Raw genomic sequence first — 17,921 nt, forward strand, 5'->3', positions numbered from 1 at the left:
CAAGATATGATTTTATTATTTTATTATTATTTATTTATTTTATTATAACTATTTATTGCATTTGCATTTTAGTTAAGCTAAAATCAATCTTGTTTACATTTTGAAGTTAATTAAAATATATATTATATATATATATATGCAGTCTATATATATATATATTTATATGTGTGTATGTGTGTGCGTGTGCAGTCAAAAATATGTATAATAATATTATAATAGGTTCACTTAATATTATTAAATGTGTTTAAACTCAATTTGTTATAAGCGTAGACCCCAGAGGATTAAAAAAAAACCTTTTTAATAACAATAAACTTGAATGACAATAAAACTATTATAATTCTAATCATAGAATTACCCCCCCCCCCCCATAGGATCTGAAGAGGAGTGTGAATGAATGTCTCCCCCTGCTGGCGGTTGTTGCTCAGTACAGCGCAGATGTGGGGCAACTGGACTACCTTCAGCAGGAGGTGGAGAGACTAAGCTCCGCCCTCATTCTCCTACAGGAGCAGCTGGAGGCCTACGATTACAGCCAATTACAGCACAGAGCCATCCTGCTGGAGAACAGGCTACACACCTGCATCAACACACTCGGTGTGTGTGTGTGTGTGTGTGTGTGTGTGTGTGTGTGTGTGTGTGTTTACTTACGACGTAGCTAACTAGAATACACACCCCAACACTACAGCGTGTATACGTGTGCTTTCAGTCTATCCAGTGGTGGCAGGTACGCTGTATGTTCACACAGCTCCTTTAAACAGTGTATTTCAGCTAGGCTAACTGCTAATTCTGTTACGACAGCTAACTGACTAGCATCACGCTAAGCCAGAGGAAGACCCTTAGCCACCCAGAGAAAGCAAGGCCAGTTATGCTCTCTGGGAGTGCTGGCCACTGACGGATGGCTGTGGCAGCACACAGACAGAGCCAGTGCTTAGACAGTTGCGCCACTCTGCAGAAAAACAATGACTTGAACTATTTGATTCACTGGAAAAAAAAAGAGTAAACATCTGAATTTGGACAATGACTAACTACATCACGTCGTTCTACAAAACTCGTGCCACTAAGTAAGTCCACTTCCACGTTTTTTTAAGAGCAAACACTTTATTATAAAATAATTAATCAATTAAATATAAATACAAATAATGTGATTGATGTGATTAATTGTGATTAACTGCATAAAATAGTGTGATTAATCGTGATTAACTGTAAAAAAAAAATCAAAGTGGGGAAGCACAGAAATTAAAATTTTGTTTTATTTTATAATATTTGTATATATGTCTTTAAAAATATTTAATAAAAATATTTTATACATATTTTAAATGTAAATGTCATGTTGATCAATACAGATGGTCGTGTACTAATGAATAATGTGATTAATCATGATTAACTGCATAAAATAATGTGATTAATTGTGATTAGCTGTGATTAATTGTGATTAATTGTGATTAACTGCATAAAATAATGTGATTAACTGTCAAAAAAAAAGTCAAAGTGAGGAAAGCACAGAAATTAGATTTTTGTTTTATTTATAATATAAAATATATCATTTAGAATAAATATATTTAATATAAATATTGAAATACATCTTTTAAAATATTTAATAAAAATATTTGATACATATTTTAAATGTCATGTTGATTAATACAGATGATCATGTACTAAATAAACAAATGACTAAAAAGTGTGTTATTCTTTAAGAAATAGTATTTTCTCATATTTCACGTTAACAGGAACACTAACGCAGTGCTAGCTTTAAGCTTTGTGGACACTTTGGCACATCGTCATCAAACGTTGTGGGCAGAAATGGACCTCGTTTTGTAGAAGAGCTCACACACAGTGCAATCCCAGAGCCTTTATTATTTCATACTTTAATAATGAATGGATTTGTGTTCCCAGGCTGTGGTAAGCTGACAGGCATTAGTAACCCAGTCACCATCAGGTCCTTTGGGTCCAGATTTGGCTCTTGGATGATGGACAGTATGATACCCAGCTCAGATAACAGGGTAAGTCCAGTCCGCTCACTTCTAAGGGTTCTTCCAGACCTACCCTGTTGTGTCCATTTGCAGGAAAAAACACTTTTAAAAATTACTTATTAATAATAATTTTATTTTTATAGCACAGATTAATTATAAAACAACAGTAATTATAATAATTAAAAAGAACGCAAACTAATGTAAAGTTTAATAAAACTTTGAACAGGGTGGTCAGTTCCATCCTAAAACAGCCGGGTCAGGTCAGGTTCCTAACCTAGCACACATATTTGTGTTTCATTGCTAATCATATAAAATCTGTTTTGCGTGACGGGTGGTTGGGTTGAGCTTAACACACTCTGACCAACTTGGAAAAAGCAGAAATGAACAAGCTCAGAATTTAGCAACAGTACAAGTTAGTGTGACGGGGTGGTAAGTCAAAGTGAGGGAAGCACAGCAATTTGATTATTATTATTATTATTATTATTATTATTATTTGGAATAAATATATTGAATATTTAAATAAATATATGTTATACATATTTTAAATGCAAATGTCATGTTGATCAATACAGATGATCGTGTACTAATGAATAATGTGATAAATCATGATTAATTGTACTAACTGCATAAAATAATATGATTAATTATGTTTTATAATATGATTAATTGGCGCAATTAACTGCTTAAAATAGTGTGATTAATTGAGTAATTAGGTATGAATAATAATAAAACACTTTTTTAAATGAATTAATAATCATTATATTTGTATAGCACAGATTAATAAAAAAATACAATAATTATAATAATTAAAAGAACGCAATTGAATGTAAAGTTTAATCAAACTTAAAATGAGATGATGATGATAATAATAAGTGTGTACATCCAGCTCCTCTGACCTGATCTCCTGCTTAGTCGCATCTCCATGGAAACCAGACTGATAACAACATCTGCATCCAAATGCATGATACCATTATTCTGATCTTCTGCTTTTCTCCAGAAACATCTCCCTCCATGCTGTTTCTATCAAAATACTGCTTCTGTTCTCACAGTGTGTGTGTGTGTGTGTGTGTGTGTGTGTGTGTGTGTGTGTGTGTGTGTGTGTGTATACGCGAATCAAAACACAAATCATAAGCTTGTGAATGCAGTGTCTCTCACTGTGCTTCCCCTGCTCTGTCTTCCGGGCCTGTTTAAATGGCTGTGTCCTCCTGCAGGTCTGGTCGATGGACGGTTATTTTAAGGGCAGGCGTGTGTTAGAGTACAGGTCACTCAACGACTTCACTAAGGGCCAGAACTTTGTGGTGCATCAGCTTCCTCACCCGTGGGCAGGTATGATTCAGCCTGGTCTGTCAGTAGAAGAGCTGTCAGAGTTAATGTGACACCCAAGATCATTAATGCCGCTCATTTCCCCGCTCAGCCCGTCAGCAGCAGGTCAGGCTGAAGCCCAGCTGCTCGGGCTCTGCTGCTCCTGCCTCTGAGAGACTCTGTGATTCTAGCTCATATAATGAACAGACTGAGGCAGGAGCTGCAGCCTCTACTACCCTTTACTAATGGCCAGAGTGCAGCAGACAAGACAACGAGAATTCATCACAATCAGCTGCAAAAATAAAACTGCATAAAATAGTGTGATTAATCATGATTAACTGCATAAAATCATGTGATTAATCATGATTAACTGCATAAAATAATGTGATCAATTGTGATTAGCTGCATAAAATAGTGTGATTAATCATGATTAACTGCATAAAATAGTGTGATTAATCGTGATTAACTGCATAAAATAATGTGATCAATTGTGATTAACTGCATAAAATCATGTGATTGATCATGATTAACTGCATAAAATAATGTGATCAATTGTGATTAGCTGCATAAAATAGTGATTAATCATGATTAACTGCATAAACTAGTGTAATTAATCGTGATTAACTGCATAAAATAATGTGATCAATTGTGATTAACTGCATAAAATCATGTGATTAATCGTGATTAACTGCCTAAAATAATGTGATTAATTGCGATTAACTGCATAAAATAGTGTGATTAATTGTGATTAACTGCATAACATAGTGTGATTAATCGTGATTAACCGCATAAAATAGTGTAATTAATCATGATTAACTGCACTAGGATTAATTACACAATAAGGTTGTTAACTGTGATTGACTACACTAAATGTGTAAAGTGATTAATCGTGATTAACTGCATAAAATAATGTGATTAATCGTGATTAACTGCATAAACTAATGTGATCAATTGTGATTAGCTGCATAAAATAATGTGATCAATTGTGATTAGCTGCATAAAATAATGTGATTAATCGTGATTAACTGCATAGAATAATGTGATCAATTGTGATTAGCTGCATAAAATAATGTGATTAATTGTGATTAGCTGCATAAAATAGTGTGATTAATCATGATTAACTGCATAAAATAGTGTAATTAATCGTGATTAACTGCATAAAATAGTGTAATTAATCGTGATTAACTGCATAAAATAATGTTATTAATTGTAATTAACTGCATAAAATCATGTAATTAATCATGATTAACTGCCTAAAATAATGTGATTAATTGCGATTAACTGCATAAAATAGTGTGATTAATTGTGATTAACTGCATAAAATAGTGTGATTAATTGCGATTAACTGCATAAGATAGTGTGATTAATTGCGATTAACTGCATAAAATAGTGTGATTCATCATGATTAACTGCTTAAAATCATGTGATTAATCATGATTAACTGCACTAGGATTAATTACACAATAAGGTCGTTAACTGTGATTGACTACACTAAATGTGTAAAGTGATTAATCGTGATTAACTGCATAAAATAATGTGATTAATCCTGATTAACTGCATAAAATAATGTGATCAATTGTGATTAGCTGCATAAAATAATGTGATCAATTGTGATTAGCTGCATAAAATAATGTGATTAATTGTGATTAGCTGCATAAAATAGTGTGATTAATCATGATTAACGGCATAAAATAGTGTAATTAATCGTGATTAACTGCATAAAATAATGTGATTAATCATGATTAACTGCATAAAATAGTGTAATTAATCGTGATTAACTGCATAAAATAATGTGATTAATCATGATTAACTGCATAAAATAATGTGATCAATTGTGATTAGCTGCATAAAATAATGTGATTAATCGTGATTAACTGCATAAAATAATGTGATCAATTGTGATTAGCTGCATAAAATAATGTGATTAATTGTGATTAGCTGCATAAAATAGTGTGATTAATCATGATTAACTGCATAAAATAGTGTAATTAATCGTGATTAACTGCATAAAATAATGTGATTAATCATGATTAACTGCATAAAATAATGTGATCAATTGTGATTAGCTGCATAAAATAATGTGATTAATCGGGATTAACTGCATAAAATAATGTGATCAATTGTGATTAGCTGCATAAAATAATGTGATTAATTGTGATTAGCTGCATAAAATAGTGTGATTAATCATGATTAACTGCATAAAATAGTGTAATTAATCGTGATTAACTGCATAAAATAATGTGATTAATCGTGATTAACTGCATAAAATAATGTGATCAATTGTGATTAGCTGCATAAAATAATGTGATTAATCATGATTAACTGCATAAAATAATGTGATCAATTGTGATTAGCTGCATAAAATAATGTGATTAATTGTGATTAGCTGCATAAAATAGTGTGATTAATCATGATTAACTGCATAAAATAGTGTGATTAATCATGATTAACGGCATAAACTAGTGTAATTAATTGTGATTAACTGCATAAAATAATGTTATTAATTGTAATTAACTGCATAAAATCATGTAATTAATCATGATTAACTGCCTAAAATAATGTGATTAATTGCGATTAACTGCATAAAATAGTGTGATTAATTGTGATTAACTGCATAAAATAGTGTGATTAATTGCGATTAACTGCATAAGATAGTGTGATTAATTGCGATTAACTGCATAAAATAGTGTGATTCATCATGATTAACTGCTTAAAATCATGTGATTAATCATGATTAACTGCACTAGGATTAATTACACAATAAGGTCGTTAACTGTGATTGACTACACTAAATGTGTAAAGTGATTAATCGTGATTAACTGCATAAAATAGTGTGATTAATCATGATTAACTGCACTAGGATTAATTACACAATAAGGTCGTTAACTGTGATTGACTACACTAAATGTGTAAAGTGATTAATCGTGATTAACTGCACTAAATCATGTAATTAACTGTAATTAACTTAAACTAAATCTTGTGATTAATCACAATTAATTGTGAGTCTGAGCCGTTCCTCTGTTAAACCTTACATGCTGTGATTTTGAAGGGTTCTATGTAGTACTGAAAAAGGGTTCTCTGACTCACTCACTGCCGGTGCTTTATAGAACCATGTTAAAAGGTTCTTTAAACAACCCTCGACAGAACGTCTTCCTTAGAACCACTGAAAGGTCGTCCTCACTGTCCTCTGTCCTCTCTTTCTCAGGAACCGGTCATGTTGTGTATAACGGTTCTCTGTACTACAACAAACACCAGACCAACATCATCGTCCAGTACCAGCTGCACACTCGGACCGTCCTGATGCAGCGCAGTCTGGGTCAGGCTGGCTACAACAACACCTTCCCCTACTCCTGGGGCGGCTCGTCCGACATCGACCTCATGGCTGATGAGACCGGCCTGTGGGCGGTTTACACCACCATCCCCAACGGCGGGAACATGGTGGTGAGCCGCCTAGACCCAGCAACCCTGGAGGTGGTGAGGTCCTGGGACACGGGCTTCCCCAAGCGGAGCGCCGGAGAGGCCTTTCTGATCTGCGGAACGCTGTACGTCACCAACTCGCACCTGGCCGGCGCCAAGGTCCACTTCGCGTACCACACCAACACGTCTTCCTACGAGTACACGGACATCCCCTTCCACAACCAGTACTCGCACATCTCCATGCTGGACTACAACCCCCGAGAGAGGGCGCTCTACACGTGGAACAACGGCCACCAGGTGCTCTACAACGTCACGCTCTTCCACCTGATCCAGAGCTTCGCCGACACCTAGACGCCAGAACCAACCAGGAGCGACAGAACCGAGTCTTGAACTGGTCCTCTATTGATCCTTACAAGCTGTGATTTTACTCTGCATTTTAAACAAAAGGGTTCTATGTACTACTGAAAAGGGTTCTCTGATTTGTAGCATAAAGTGCATAAAGTGGAACCACTTTTGGTGCTATATAGAACCATTTTAAAAGGTTCTACAAATCTACAAAACTATGTATCCAGGAAAAGAACCACTTACTTGAGCAGTCATGGTTCTGTGTAGAACCCTTAAAATAGACTGTACACCATAAGCAAAATGGTTCTTGATTGTGAAACCATTTGGGTGCTTTATAGAACCAAATATTTTCTCTTGTATATAAAGAACAATTTAACCAGGAAAGGAACCACATATTTGAGTTGATATGGTTCTGTGTAGAACCTTTGAGTAATCCTCTTTTAGGAGGTTGTACACTCTAAGCAAAAAAAGGTTCCATATAGTACTGAAAAAACAAAGGGTTCTCTGACTCAAAGCAATTATTCTACATAGAACCATAAAACGTTCTTTAAACTTTTCCCATGTGCATGAAGAACCTTTTAACCAGGAAAAGAACCACTTTATTTAATTTGTCATGGTTTCAAATTAGAACCATTACTTTTACTGAAGAACCTTTAAGGAACTCTGTTTTTAGGGTTGTACATTCTAAGCAACCAGATAGAACCATTAAAAAGGTCTCTAACTTTTCCCCTGTATATAAAGAACCTTGTAACCAAACAAAGAACTGTTCTTAGGGTTGTCAGGGTTCTATGTAGAATAATCACCTATACTGAAGAACCACTGAAGAACCCTCTTCTAAAAGGGTACCCTCTTCTGAGGCAAAAGCATTCTTTAGAGTACTAAATAAAAGAGGGTTCTCTGACTTCTAACAACTGTTCTTAAAATTTCTTCTAAAAGTTCTTTAAAATGTTCCCTTTGTTTAAGGAACCAATTATTTGTGGTTCTATTTGCTGCAGAACCTTTAAAGTATTTGAATTCCTAAAATGGGTTTATATAGGCTGATAGCAATTGTGGAACCATTTTTGGTGCTACATAGAACCATTATGTTAAATGTTCCTTAACATTGTCCCATCTATATGAAGAACCTTTTAATCAGTAAAAGAACCGGTTTATTTGAGTTATCATGGTTTTAATCAGAACTATTGCTTTTACTGAAGAACCTTTAAGGAACCCTGTTTGTAGGGTTGCACATTCTAAGCAACCAGACAGAACCATTGAAAAAAGGTTCTCTACAGTGTCCCTTGTATATAAAGAACCTCGTAACAATTGTGGAACCATATGTGGTTCTGTAGGTTCTTGGATAAGGAACCATTTATTTGTGGTTCTATTTACTATTTACTGCAGAACCTTTAAATAACCATCCTTTTAAGGATTTCATTTCTAAAATGGGTTTATATAAGCTGACGGCAATTGTGGAACCATTTATGGTGCTACATAGAACCCTTTTCTTTGAAGTTCTGTCCCTTGTACTTAAAGAACCCTTTAACCAGAATAAGAACTGTTTGATTTTACTTGTTGTGGTTCTATGTAGATCCACTGCTGTTCCCGAAGAACCTTTGGAGAACCTTCTAAGCAAAAATGGTTCTATGCAAGTACTGAAAAGGGTTCCACACCACTGAGAGTGACGACAGCGACCTCTCTGGGTGGAAACGCAGCAGTGGAAGTTAAAGGGATGCCTGAGCTCCAGCTGATCAGCGAACATGCTGAAGATCAGCCTACTGCTCAGCTGATCCTGAGCTCGGTGGCGGCTGGGCTTCCTGGAACAGCCGGGCCGGTGCATCCCGCTGGCCTGCAGGCCCTGTGTGTAGTGCGTGCCTGTGCTCGATGGTGTGCGGTGTCCGTGTCGTGAGGCCTGTGTGCTGGCCTAGTGTTGTGTCTGCATGGAATCGCCATCGCCCAGCTGAATATTAAAGGGTGACGTCATCTCAACCAGCGCGCTCGTCTTTTCTGGAGGACAGGAGGGGCGGAGAAACAGATACACTATGTGTCCAAAAGTTTGTGGACACCCCCATCTAATGAATGCATTTGGCTGCTTTACGCTTGAGTGTATTCCCTAATTCTCAAAAACCCTAGATGACCCTAGACGCACACTACTGGACAAAAGTATTGGGACACCTGCTCATTCGTTCTCTGTTTCTTCTGAAATCAGAGGTATTAAAAGAGCTGATCCTGCTTCTGTTGGAGTAACTGTCTCTACTGTCCAGAGAAGAAGACTTTCTACTAGATTTTGGAGGAGGATCAGCATTGCTGTGAGGATTTGATTGCATTCAGTGACAAGAGCGAGTTAGCGAGTTAGTGTTAGGTCTGGATTTTGGATGATGATGATCACCACCCCACCTCATCATCACGGTAGTAAAGCTGAGAACACTGAGCATGCAGAACCCTTTGGAGAACACCTTTAGAACATGAAGGTTCTAGAGCACTCCGTCAAATTCCCCAAAATGAACAAATGACTTATTCACCAGTTTGCATGTACACTATATGGACAAAAGTATTGGGACACCTGCTCATGCATTGTTTTAAGTAACTGTCTCTACTGTGCAGGAGAGGCTTTTAAATAAAATTCTGGAGGATCAGCATTGCTGTGAGGATTTGATTACGTTTAGTGAAAAGAGCACTGGATGTTGAGTGAGGTCAAGATGTTGGATGATGATCATCACCCCACCTCATCATCCCCAACTCATCCCATCCAAAAGTACTGGATGGAGCTCCTCCACCACCATCATTCCAGAGAACACAGCTCCTCCACTGCTCCACAGCTCCTCAATGCTGGGGGGCTTTATTATACCCCTCTAGCCAAATCTGGCCCAGAGGGTCCTATTATATTGGCAGTACTTATAGGAGCTGAATGCATTCATTAGAAGGGGTGTCTGCAAACATTTGGACATTTAGGACTTAGTTTGGATCACAAAGACACTAGGACTGGACTTCAGTGATGGGGAGAACCCCCCACCACCCCCGGTAATGTTGAGCTAAATAGTGCTTTATTTTGGTGTTATATTTCAGTGTATGAGCTGTATTCTGATTAATCAAGATTACAGAACAATTATACAGAGCTCCTGATGTATGTAAAATAATAATAATAACAATAATAATAATATTAATAATAATAATAATAAAGTTATCTCACCTGTATCATCATACCTATGGTATAGATTATATTTGGAGTATAAAATATATTTTAAAACTGTATGATTCCTAAGCAGGTGCAGTTCGTTTTCCACAGTAACAGTCAAAAGAGTCCCAAATGCATTATGGGTAGTGTAGTTTTAACACTGAAAGTCAAACGTTGAGCTAAATAGTGCTTTATTTTGGTGTTATATTTCAGTGTATGAGCTGTATTCTGATTAATCAAGATTACAGAACAATTATACAGAGCTCCTGATGTATATAAAATAAACAAATACATAATAATAATAATAATAATAATAATAATAATAAAGTTATCTCACCTGTATCATCACACCTATGGTATAGATTATATTTGGAGTATAAAATATATTTTAAAACTGTATGATTCCTAAGCAGGTGCAGTTCGTTTTCCACAGTAACAGTCAAAAGAGTCCCAAATGCATTATGGGTAGTGTAGTTTTAACACTGAAAGTCAAACGTTGAGCTAAATAGTGCTTTATTTTGGTGTTATATTTCAGTGTATGAGCTGTATTCTGATTAATCAAGATTACAGAACAATTATACAGAGCTCCTGATGTATATAAAATAAACAAATACATAATAATAATAATAATAATAATAATAATAATAAAGTTATCTCACCTGTATCATGACACCTCCACTCCATACAAACACCCTGCCCTTACTTACTGGAACTGTGACCTCTGCTCAGGCCCACTACACCCACCAACACTTCTCCACCCTCACTCCACCTGACTTCACCCCTTATCCAGTGTCTTTATGCATTTGCATATGTAAATGATATGCAAATTAGGGCAGATTTGCTCTTTGCTATTTTTCATTAACTTCATTAAAACCTCGCTATGGAAATTTCCCATAGGCCCCAATCCCAACCCCCATGTGTGCGATGTGTTCGAGATGTTCTGTAAGGTTCTAGGCCCGTCCTCTGGTCCGAACCACATCCACTCAGCTCTGAGCAGGAGATCGGTGACAGTCGAAGTTCAGTGTTTGTTAGCAGCGTTAGCCTAGCATCTCCGGCTGTGAACTTGTCAGATGCACATGTCAGATATCAAACACGCCTTGGCTGAATGTATGTATGTGGGGTTTTCACTGGACTTCACCTTTAAGTGGTTGGGCGGCACTGGGAATAGGGCAATCGGGAATAAATGGGTACATTAATTAATTAATAAATACACAAATTAACAGAGCAAAGCCTGGAAACTTATTTATCTGGCAGCTGATTTTATGAGCTGTTATTAATTAAGGACTGAGGCTAATGATTTGAAGCTGGGTGGAACTCCAGGGACTGGGAGACCCCCCTGTTTCTGAGATGGTACGCTCCTCAGGGATCACTGAGACCCCCCTCCTGTTTCTGAGATGGTACGCTCCTCAGGATCACTGAGACCCCCCCCCCCTGTTTCTGAGATGGTACGCTCCTCAGGATCACTGAGACCCCCCCCCTGTTTCTGAGATGGTACGCTCCTCAGGATCACTGAGACCCCCCCCCCTGTTTCTGAGATGGTACGCTCCTCAGGATCACTGAGACCCCCCCCCTGTTTCTGAGATGGTACGCTCCTCAGGATCACTGAGACCCCCCCCCTGTTTCTGAGATGGTACACTCCTCAGGATCACTGAGACCCCCCCCCCCCCTGTTTCTGAGATGGTACGCTCCTCAGGATCACTGAGACCCCCCCCCCCTGTTTCTGAGATGGTACGCTCCTCAGGATCACTGAGACCCCCCCCCCCTGTTTCTGAGATGGTACACTCCTCAGGATCACTGAGACCCCCCCCCCCCTGTTTCTGAGATGGTACGCTCCTCAGGATCACTGAGACCCCCCCCCCCCTGTTTCTGAGATGGTACGCTCCTCAGGATCACTGAGACCCCCCCCCTGTTTCTGAGATGGTACGCTCCTCAGGATCACTGAGACCCCCCCCCTGTTTCTGAGATGGTACGCTCCTCAGGATCACTGAGACCCCCCCCCCCCTGTTTCTGAGATGGTACGCTCCTCAGGATCACTGAGACCCCCCCCCCCCTGTTTCTGAGATGGTACGCTCCTCAGGATCACTGAGACCCCCCCCCCTGTTTCTGAGATGGTACGCTCCTCAGGATCACTGAGACCCCCCCCCCTGTTTCTGAGATGGTACGCTCCTCAGGATCACTGAGACCCCCCCCCTGTTTCTGAGATGGTACGCTCCTCAGGATCACTGAGACCCCCCCCCCCCTGTTTCTGAGATGGTACGCTCCTCAGGATCACTGAGACCCCCCCCCTGTTTCTGAGATGGTACGCTCCTCAGGATCACTGAGACCCCCCCCCCTGTTTCTGAGATGGTACGCTCCTCAGGATCACTGAGACCCCCCCCCTGTTTCTGAGATGGTACGCTCCTCAGGATCACTGAGACCCCCCCCCCTGTTTCTGAGATGGTACGCTCCTCAGGATCTCTGAGACCCCCCCCCTGTTTCTGAGATGGTACGCTCCTCAGGATCACTGAGACCCCCCCCCCTGTTTCTGAGATGGTACGCTCCTCAGGATCTCCGGGCGCAGAGGGAGCTTCGCTGCTCTGTAGTAATAACGCGGATTATTGAGGGTATTGATCAGTGATCAGTGATCAGTTGACTTGAGTTTATAAAACCTGACATTTATAAAACTGTGAAACTTTATAAAGCTCTGTTTCATCCATGCTTCTGTTTTCCGGGCGTAGCCAGCGCTAGCAGGCAGGCTAACCGAGCCTAGCAACCGGAAAACGCGAGTGAGTCGGAGCGATGCATTATGGTTAGTGTAGTTTTAAGGAAAGTGGGGGTTTCTGTGGCATTTGCACAATATTTCAGCACATTTATACATTTATTTAATTACTGCACAACAGCAAGTGGCTGTTTCCCCAGTAAAACATTAATATTAGATTAAATAAATTAATATAATATAAAAAAAACAATGGTTCTCCATCACTGTGTTCATCATTAGAACATCTCCGAAGTTCTCCTCTCTCATGGAGTCTAGTGTTATTTAGAGTTCTCCTCAGATCAACACCTGGTTTGGTGGTAAATCAGGGCTTAATGATGGTAAGCGTCCAGGAGAACCCTGGAGGAACCGAGCTCTGTTCTTCAGACTAGCTCACCATGAGACAAGATCTCACTACTTTCTTTCTTCTTCAGAATGAGAAGCTCTTCTAAGCGGAGATGCAGCTACTCTGATCTCAAAAGGTGTAGACTGAGAGGTGATCTGATGAGGGTCAGTGATGGACAGTCTTGGTTAGAGGGATTTCCTCACTGTCTGTTTCAGAGGAGCAGATCTGAAGATGTCTGGTGTTAAAGAGGAGTGTGAGGATGTCGGTGTGATGGAGGCGTCTGGACTGAAGACTGAGGAGGAGGACGAGGAGGAGATAAAGGAAGGTCAGTAAGGGATGTTTCTTAAATATTGATTTCCAATAAACCTTGACCTGCATTTTACCGTAATTCATGGTGTCGTTTCAGACGAGCTGTGCTGGAGAACAGAGAGAATCGGTAAGGTTGAGAACCTCTGAAGCTGTACAGGTTAAGACCCTGTACGCAGTCCCTCTTTCCTTTGTTCTGCTTGTAGATGAACTGGGAAACTGGTCTCCAGTATTTCCAGTAAGCACACAGCAGAGTGTCTAGCTCCATCTGTACCTCCTGGTTCGGTACGCTTGGTGCCCCAATGTGAGGGGTAGCTGAAAACCTGGCAAAACCAGGGATGGCTTTGCGGACGTGCCGTGCCGTACTGCCCGGAAACTGGGCCCTGAACATTTGGGGCCATAAGCTAGGGTTACTCTACGAGAGGATAGCCCTGGTTCTCAGCCTGGTGGGTGGAGTCCTTGATAATCCTCCTGGACTTCCTACCAGCTGAACCCCTGGTGCGATGGTGCGATGGTGCGCTGGTGCGCTGGGCGGTGACGATACCACCCGTCAGAAAGGTCTCCACAGTGCAGGTGTAGAACGTCCTGAGTCTGCAGGGGTTCATGCCAAACCTCCTCAGCCGTCCTACCAGAGGTAGGAGAGGTGCTGTTGGGCTTTCCTATATTCTCGGTTCCTCTGTGATGAAGCTCTTCTCTCCTGTCTTTATTGTAGAAGCGATATCACATGACGACGTGAAGGAGGAGCGGAAACCGGACGTGAAGCCGTTCCTGGAAGAACGTGGTGACGCCCAGCATGAGAGCCAGAAAGACGACCAGTGCCGCACGGCGGAACCTGCAGGACTTGGACCTCACAGCTGCTCTCAGTGTGACTGGACTTTCAGCAGCTTGGCTCACTTAAGACGCCACGAAAAGACTCATACTGGAGAAAAGCGCTTCGCCTGTCCCGAGTGCGGAAAAGGTTTCTCCAGTTCCAGCTACCTTAAAACCCACATGATGATTCATACCGGAGAGAAGCAGTTCTCCTGCGCTCAGTGCGGGAAAAGTTTTTCCAGTTCCAGCTATCTTAAAATCCACGGCATGATTCATACCGGAGAAACGCCGTTTACCTGCGGCCAGTGCGGGGAAGGCTTCACCACCGCCCACGCTCTGAAGAACCACACGTACATACATACCGGAGACCAGCGCCACCGGTGCTCCCGGTGCGGGAAGACCTTCGTGCAACTCGTGCGGCTTAAAGCTCACAAGAGAATTCACACCGGGAAAGGAGCGCTGAGCTGCTCCCAGTGTGGGAAGAGCTTCTCCACGGAGAAGACCTTCAACATTCACATGATGGTTCATAGAGGCGAGAAGCCGTTCGCCTGCGCGGAGTGCGGGAAGGGCTTTTCGAGTTTGAGCAACCTTAAAACCCACAAGATGATTCATACCGGAGGAAAGCAGTTCCCCTGCCGTGAGTGTGGGAAGCATTTTTCAAGTATGAGCAACCTGAAAACTCACACGCGAATTCATACTGGAGAGAAGCCTTTCAGCTGCACCCAGTGTGGAAAGGTCTTTTCAGCGCTAAGCCACCTTAAAACCCACATAATGATTCATACTGGAGAAAGACCTTTTACATGCGCCGAGTGTGGTAAAGGCTTCGTAGACTCGGGCTGCCTTAGAAAACATATGAAGATTCACACCGGAGACAAGCCTTTCCCCTGTGCCGGCTGCGGAAAAGGCTTTCTGGACGCGTGCAGCCTCAGAAAGCACATGAAAATTCATACCGAGGGAAAGCCGTTCAGCTGCGCCGAGTGCGGTAGGGGCTTTTCTACAGCGCGCTACCTTAAGAACCACATGGCACTTCATACTGGAGAGAAGCGTGTTGTCTGCTCCAAGTGTGGCAAAGCCTTCTCAGAATCGAGATACCTGAAAGCCCACATGATGTACCACTCCGGCGAGAAGCCCTTTACCTGCACGCAGTGCGGGAAGGGGTTCGCTACGGCTCACGTTCTGAAGAGGCACCTGAGCACCCACGCCGGAACCAGGCTTTATCAGTGCTCTCCGTGCCGGAGGACTTTCCTACACCTGTCCGAATTCAAGATACACCAGATGATTCATACTGGAGAGAAGCCTTTTATCTGTTTCCAGTGTGGAACGAACTGTGCGACGCTGTTCGACTTTAACGTCCACATGAAGATTCATACTGGAGAGGAAACGGGGTGGGGTGGTGGGTCAAGTGCAGGGGAAGGACAGTGACCACTCCGTTCAGTTAATTCATACTGGACTGATGGACTGATTAAAAAAAATTATAACTGGATGATTTATTTATTTTTAATTAAGTTGCCAACGCTTGGCGATTGCTAGCAGACAAGCTAACCTAGCGAGCCTAGCAGCTTGTCGGAGAAGCTGTGTTTCGGCTCTGGACAGAAACGGCTCACTGTCCTGCAAAAACCTCAGATACAGCAGCTGTACAGGAGGACGAAAAACCTCCTTAACTTTCAGTGGAAGTCAGTGTAAACGATTCAGAGAGTCAGTCTGGAGCATTTCTATTGGTCCGTTCATCATCAAATAATTCAGATACAGTATAAAGAACCTCCAGATTCACTTTATGGAGAAAAGTGATAAACTGCAGAAAATGGAGATACAGGGTTTCAGTGTGAGATATTATTAGAGTGATTATCCTGAGTATAGTGTTCATATTTTAGGCTTTAGAAAAGTCTACTGCAGAGATTTGAGCAGTATTTTAAAATCATTGAATTTGAAAGATGTTGGTTAAATTGGTCTAATTTTGTATTTCACATTTCAACATTCAGGTGTTTGGTCCAGACTGGAGAAGCTTCATATTTCTATATAAACCAGAACGCATGAGGACCTTTAGTCACTTGGATCTAAATAAACATTAAACATTAAAAATATTTTTACACAGGTCCTTTACTCACACTAACATACAGACTACATCTAAAGCCTCGGACCCTACCTAGCCAGCTTGAAAGTTGGGGTCCAGAAAGTTGGATGTATACACTAGGGTCAGTAATGGGCCCTATCTGGGTTGTACACTGCACATGAGGCCTATATGGGACCCATGTGAGGTTAAGGTGGGCTGTAATGAAGGGGGTCGTTTGGGAAGTTCAACTGGATTCCAATAACAATGTAGGTAGAAGCCAACTCAGCATGCCCACCTGAAACCCACCTAGCCCACGTTCCACAGATGAGCGTGATGGGGGGGGGGGGGCAGCTTGAGTTTTCATTTTAAGATCTATTAGTAACTAATATGAATGGCTCCCTATCTATTAGAACTGATTCAGTATCTATTAGAAATTATTCAGTATCTATTATAAATGATTCAGTATCTGTTAGAGCTGATTCAGTATCTATTATAAATGATTCAGTATCTGTTAGAGCTGATTCAGTATCTATTATAAATGATTCAGTATCTGTTAGAGCTGATTCAGTATCTATTATAAATTATTTAGTATCTATTAGAACTGATTCAGTATCTATTAGAAAGGATTCCGTATCAGATATTATTTTGTATCTATTAGATATTATTTAGTATCTATTATAAATGATTCAGTATCTGTTAGAGCTGATTCAGTATCTATTATAAATGATTCAGTATCTGTTAGAGCTGATTCAGTATCTATTATAAATGATTCAGTATCTGTCAGAGCTGATTCAGTATCTATTATAAATGATTCAGTATCTGTCAGAGCTGATTCAGTATCTATTATAAATTATTTAGTATCTATTAGAAATGATTCAGTATCTATTAGAAAGGATTTAGTATTTATTAGAAATGTTTCAGTATCTATTAGAAAGGATTCAGTATCCATTAGAGCTGATTGATTATCTATTAGAAATTATTCTGTATCTATTAGAACTGATTCAGTATCTATTAGAAAGGATTCAGTAACAGTTAGTACCAGCTGTAGGCCTGTATGTCTGTGTTTAGCATAATTAACCATTCATAACCATAACCATTCATCACTTCAAAAAGGGGCAGTGATGCTCAGCAGTTAGAGCTCCGGGCTATTGATCACAGGGTTGTAGGTTCTGCCACTGTTGGGCCCTTGAGCAAGACCCTTCACCCTCTCTGCTCCCCGGGCGCTGGAGTTGGCTGCCCACCGCTCTGGGTGTGTGTGTGTACTCACTGCCCCTAGTGCACTAGTGTGCTTGACAGATGGGTCAAATGCAGACGGTACCTTTACAGACTGTAGCTTTACACTGCAACACTGGCTAACGTCAGAACCACTGGCCTAAAGCTCTGGTTAACAAATATATACACAACCTTAAGACAGCTGTAGTTCCTGTGTTAAAACTAACTTAAGCAAACTCAACAAGGTCATACCATTTAATGAACTTTATGTAATATAT

General features: G+C 40.4%; 2 protein-coding genes across 8 annotated transcripts in view; both read left to right on the top strand.

Annotated features, from left to right (window-relative positions):
- LOC140535611 (noelin-2-like) overlaps positions 1 to 8,892 on the top strand; it is a gene marked incomplete at its 5' end in the record, with an annotated part of 10,870 nt that extends 1,978 nt beyond the window's left edge. The window contains 4 exons of the mRNA XM_072657008.1: positions 372 to 591; positions 1,891 to 1,997; positions 3,179 to 3,293; positions 6,475 to 8,892. Coding sequence (XP_072513109.1) covers positions 372 to 591; positions 1,891 to 1,997; positions 3,179 to 3,293; positions 6,475 to 7,037 — 1,005 coding nt within the window. The remainder of the gene's footprint in view (positions 1 to 371; positions 592 to 1,890; positions 1,998 to 3,178; positions 3,294 to 6,474) is intronic.
- A 3,828-nt stretch (positions 8,893 to 12,720) lies between these two features.
- LOC140536221 (uncharacterized) lies at positions 12,721 to 16,458 on the top strand. Of its 7 annotated transcripts, none has more exons than XM_072657941.1 (5): positions 12,721 to 12,788; positions 12,903 to 12,950; positions 13,481 to 13,590; positions 13,672 to 13,701; positions 14,284 to 16,458. In XM_072657941.1, the coding sequence occupies exons 3-5, from the start codon at positions 13,497 to 13,499 to the stop codon at positions 15,801 to 15,803; spliced, it is 1,644 nt and encodes a 547-aa protein (XP_072514042.1). In that variant the 5' UTR covers positions 12,721 to 12,788; positions 12,903 to 12,950; positions 13,481 to 13,496; the 3' UTR covers positions 15,804 to 16,458. The 7 variants fall into 7 exon arrangements, with proteins under 7 accessions (XP_072514042.1, XP_072514038.1, XP_072514044.1 ...); XM_072657937.1 differs by having other exon boundaries at positions 12,903 to 12,973; positions 14,284 to 16,457; XM_072657943.1 differs by lacking the exon at positions 13,672 to 13,701 and having other exon boundaries at positions 12,903 to 12,973; positions 14,284 to 16,456.
- The last annotated feature ends 1,463 nt before the right edge of the window (positions 16,459 to 17,921 follow it).

This window comes from Salminus brasiliensis, chromosome 15 (genome assembly GCF_030463535.1).
Source record: "Salminus brasiliensis chromosome 15, fSalBra1.hap2, whole genome shotgun sequence".
Lineage (NCBI taxonomy): Eukaryota > Metazoa > Chordata > Actinopteri > Characiformes > Bryconidae > Salminus > Salminus brasiliensis.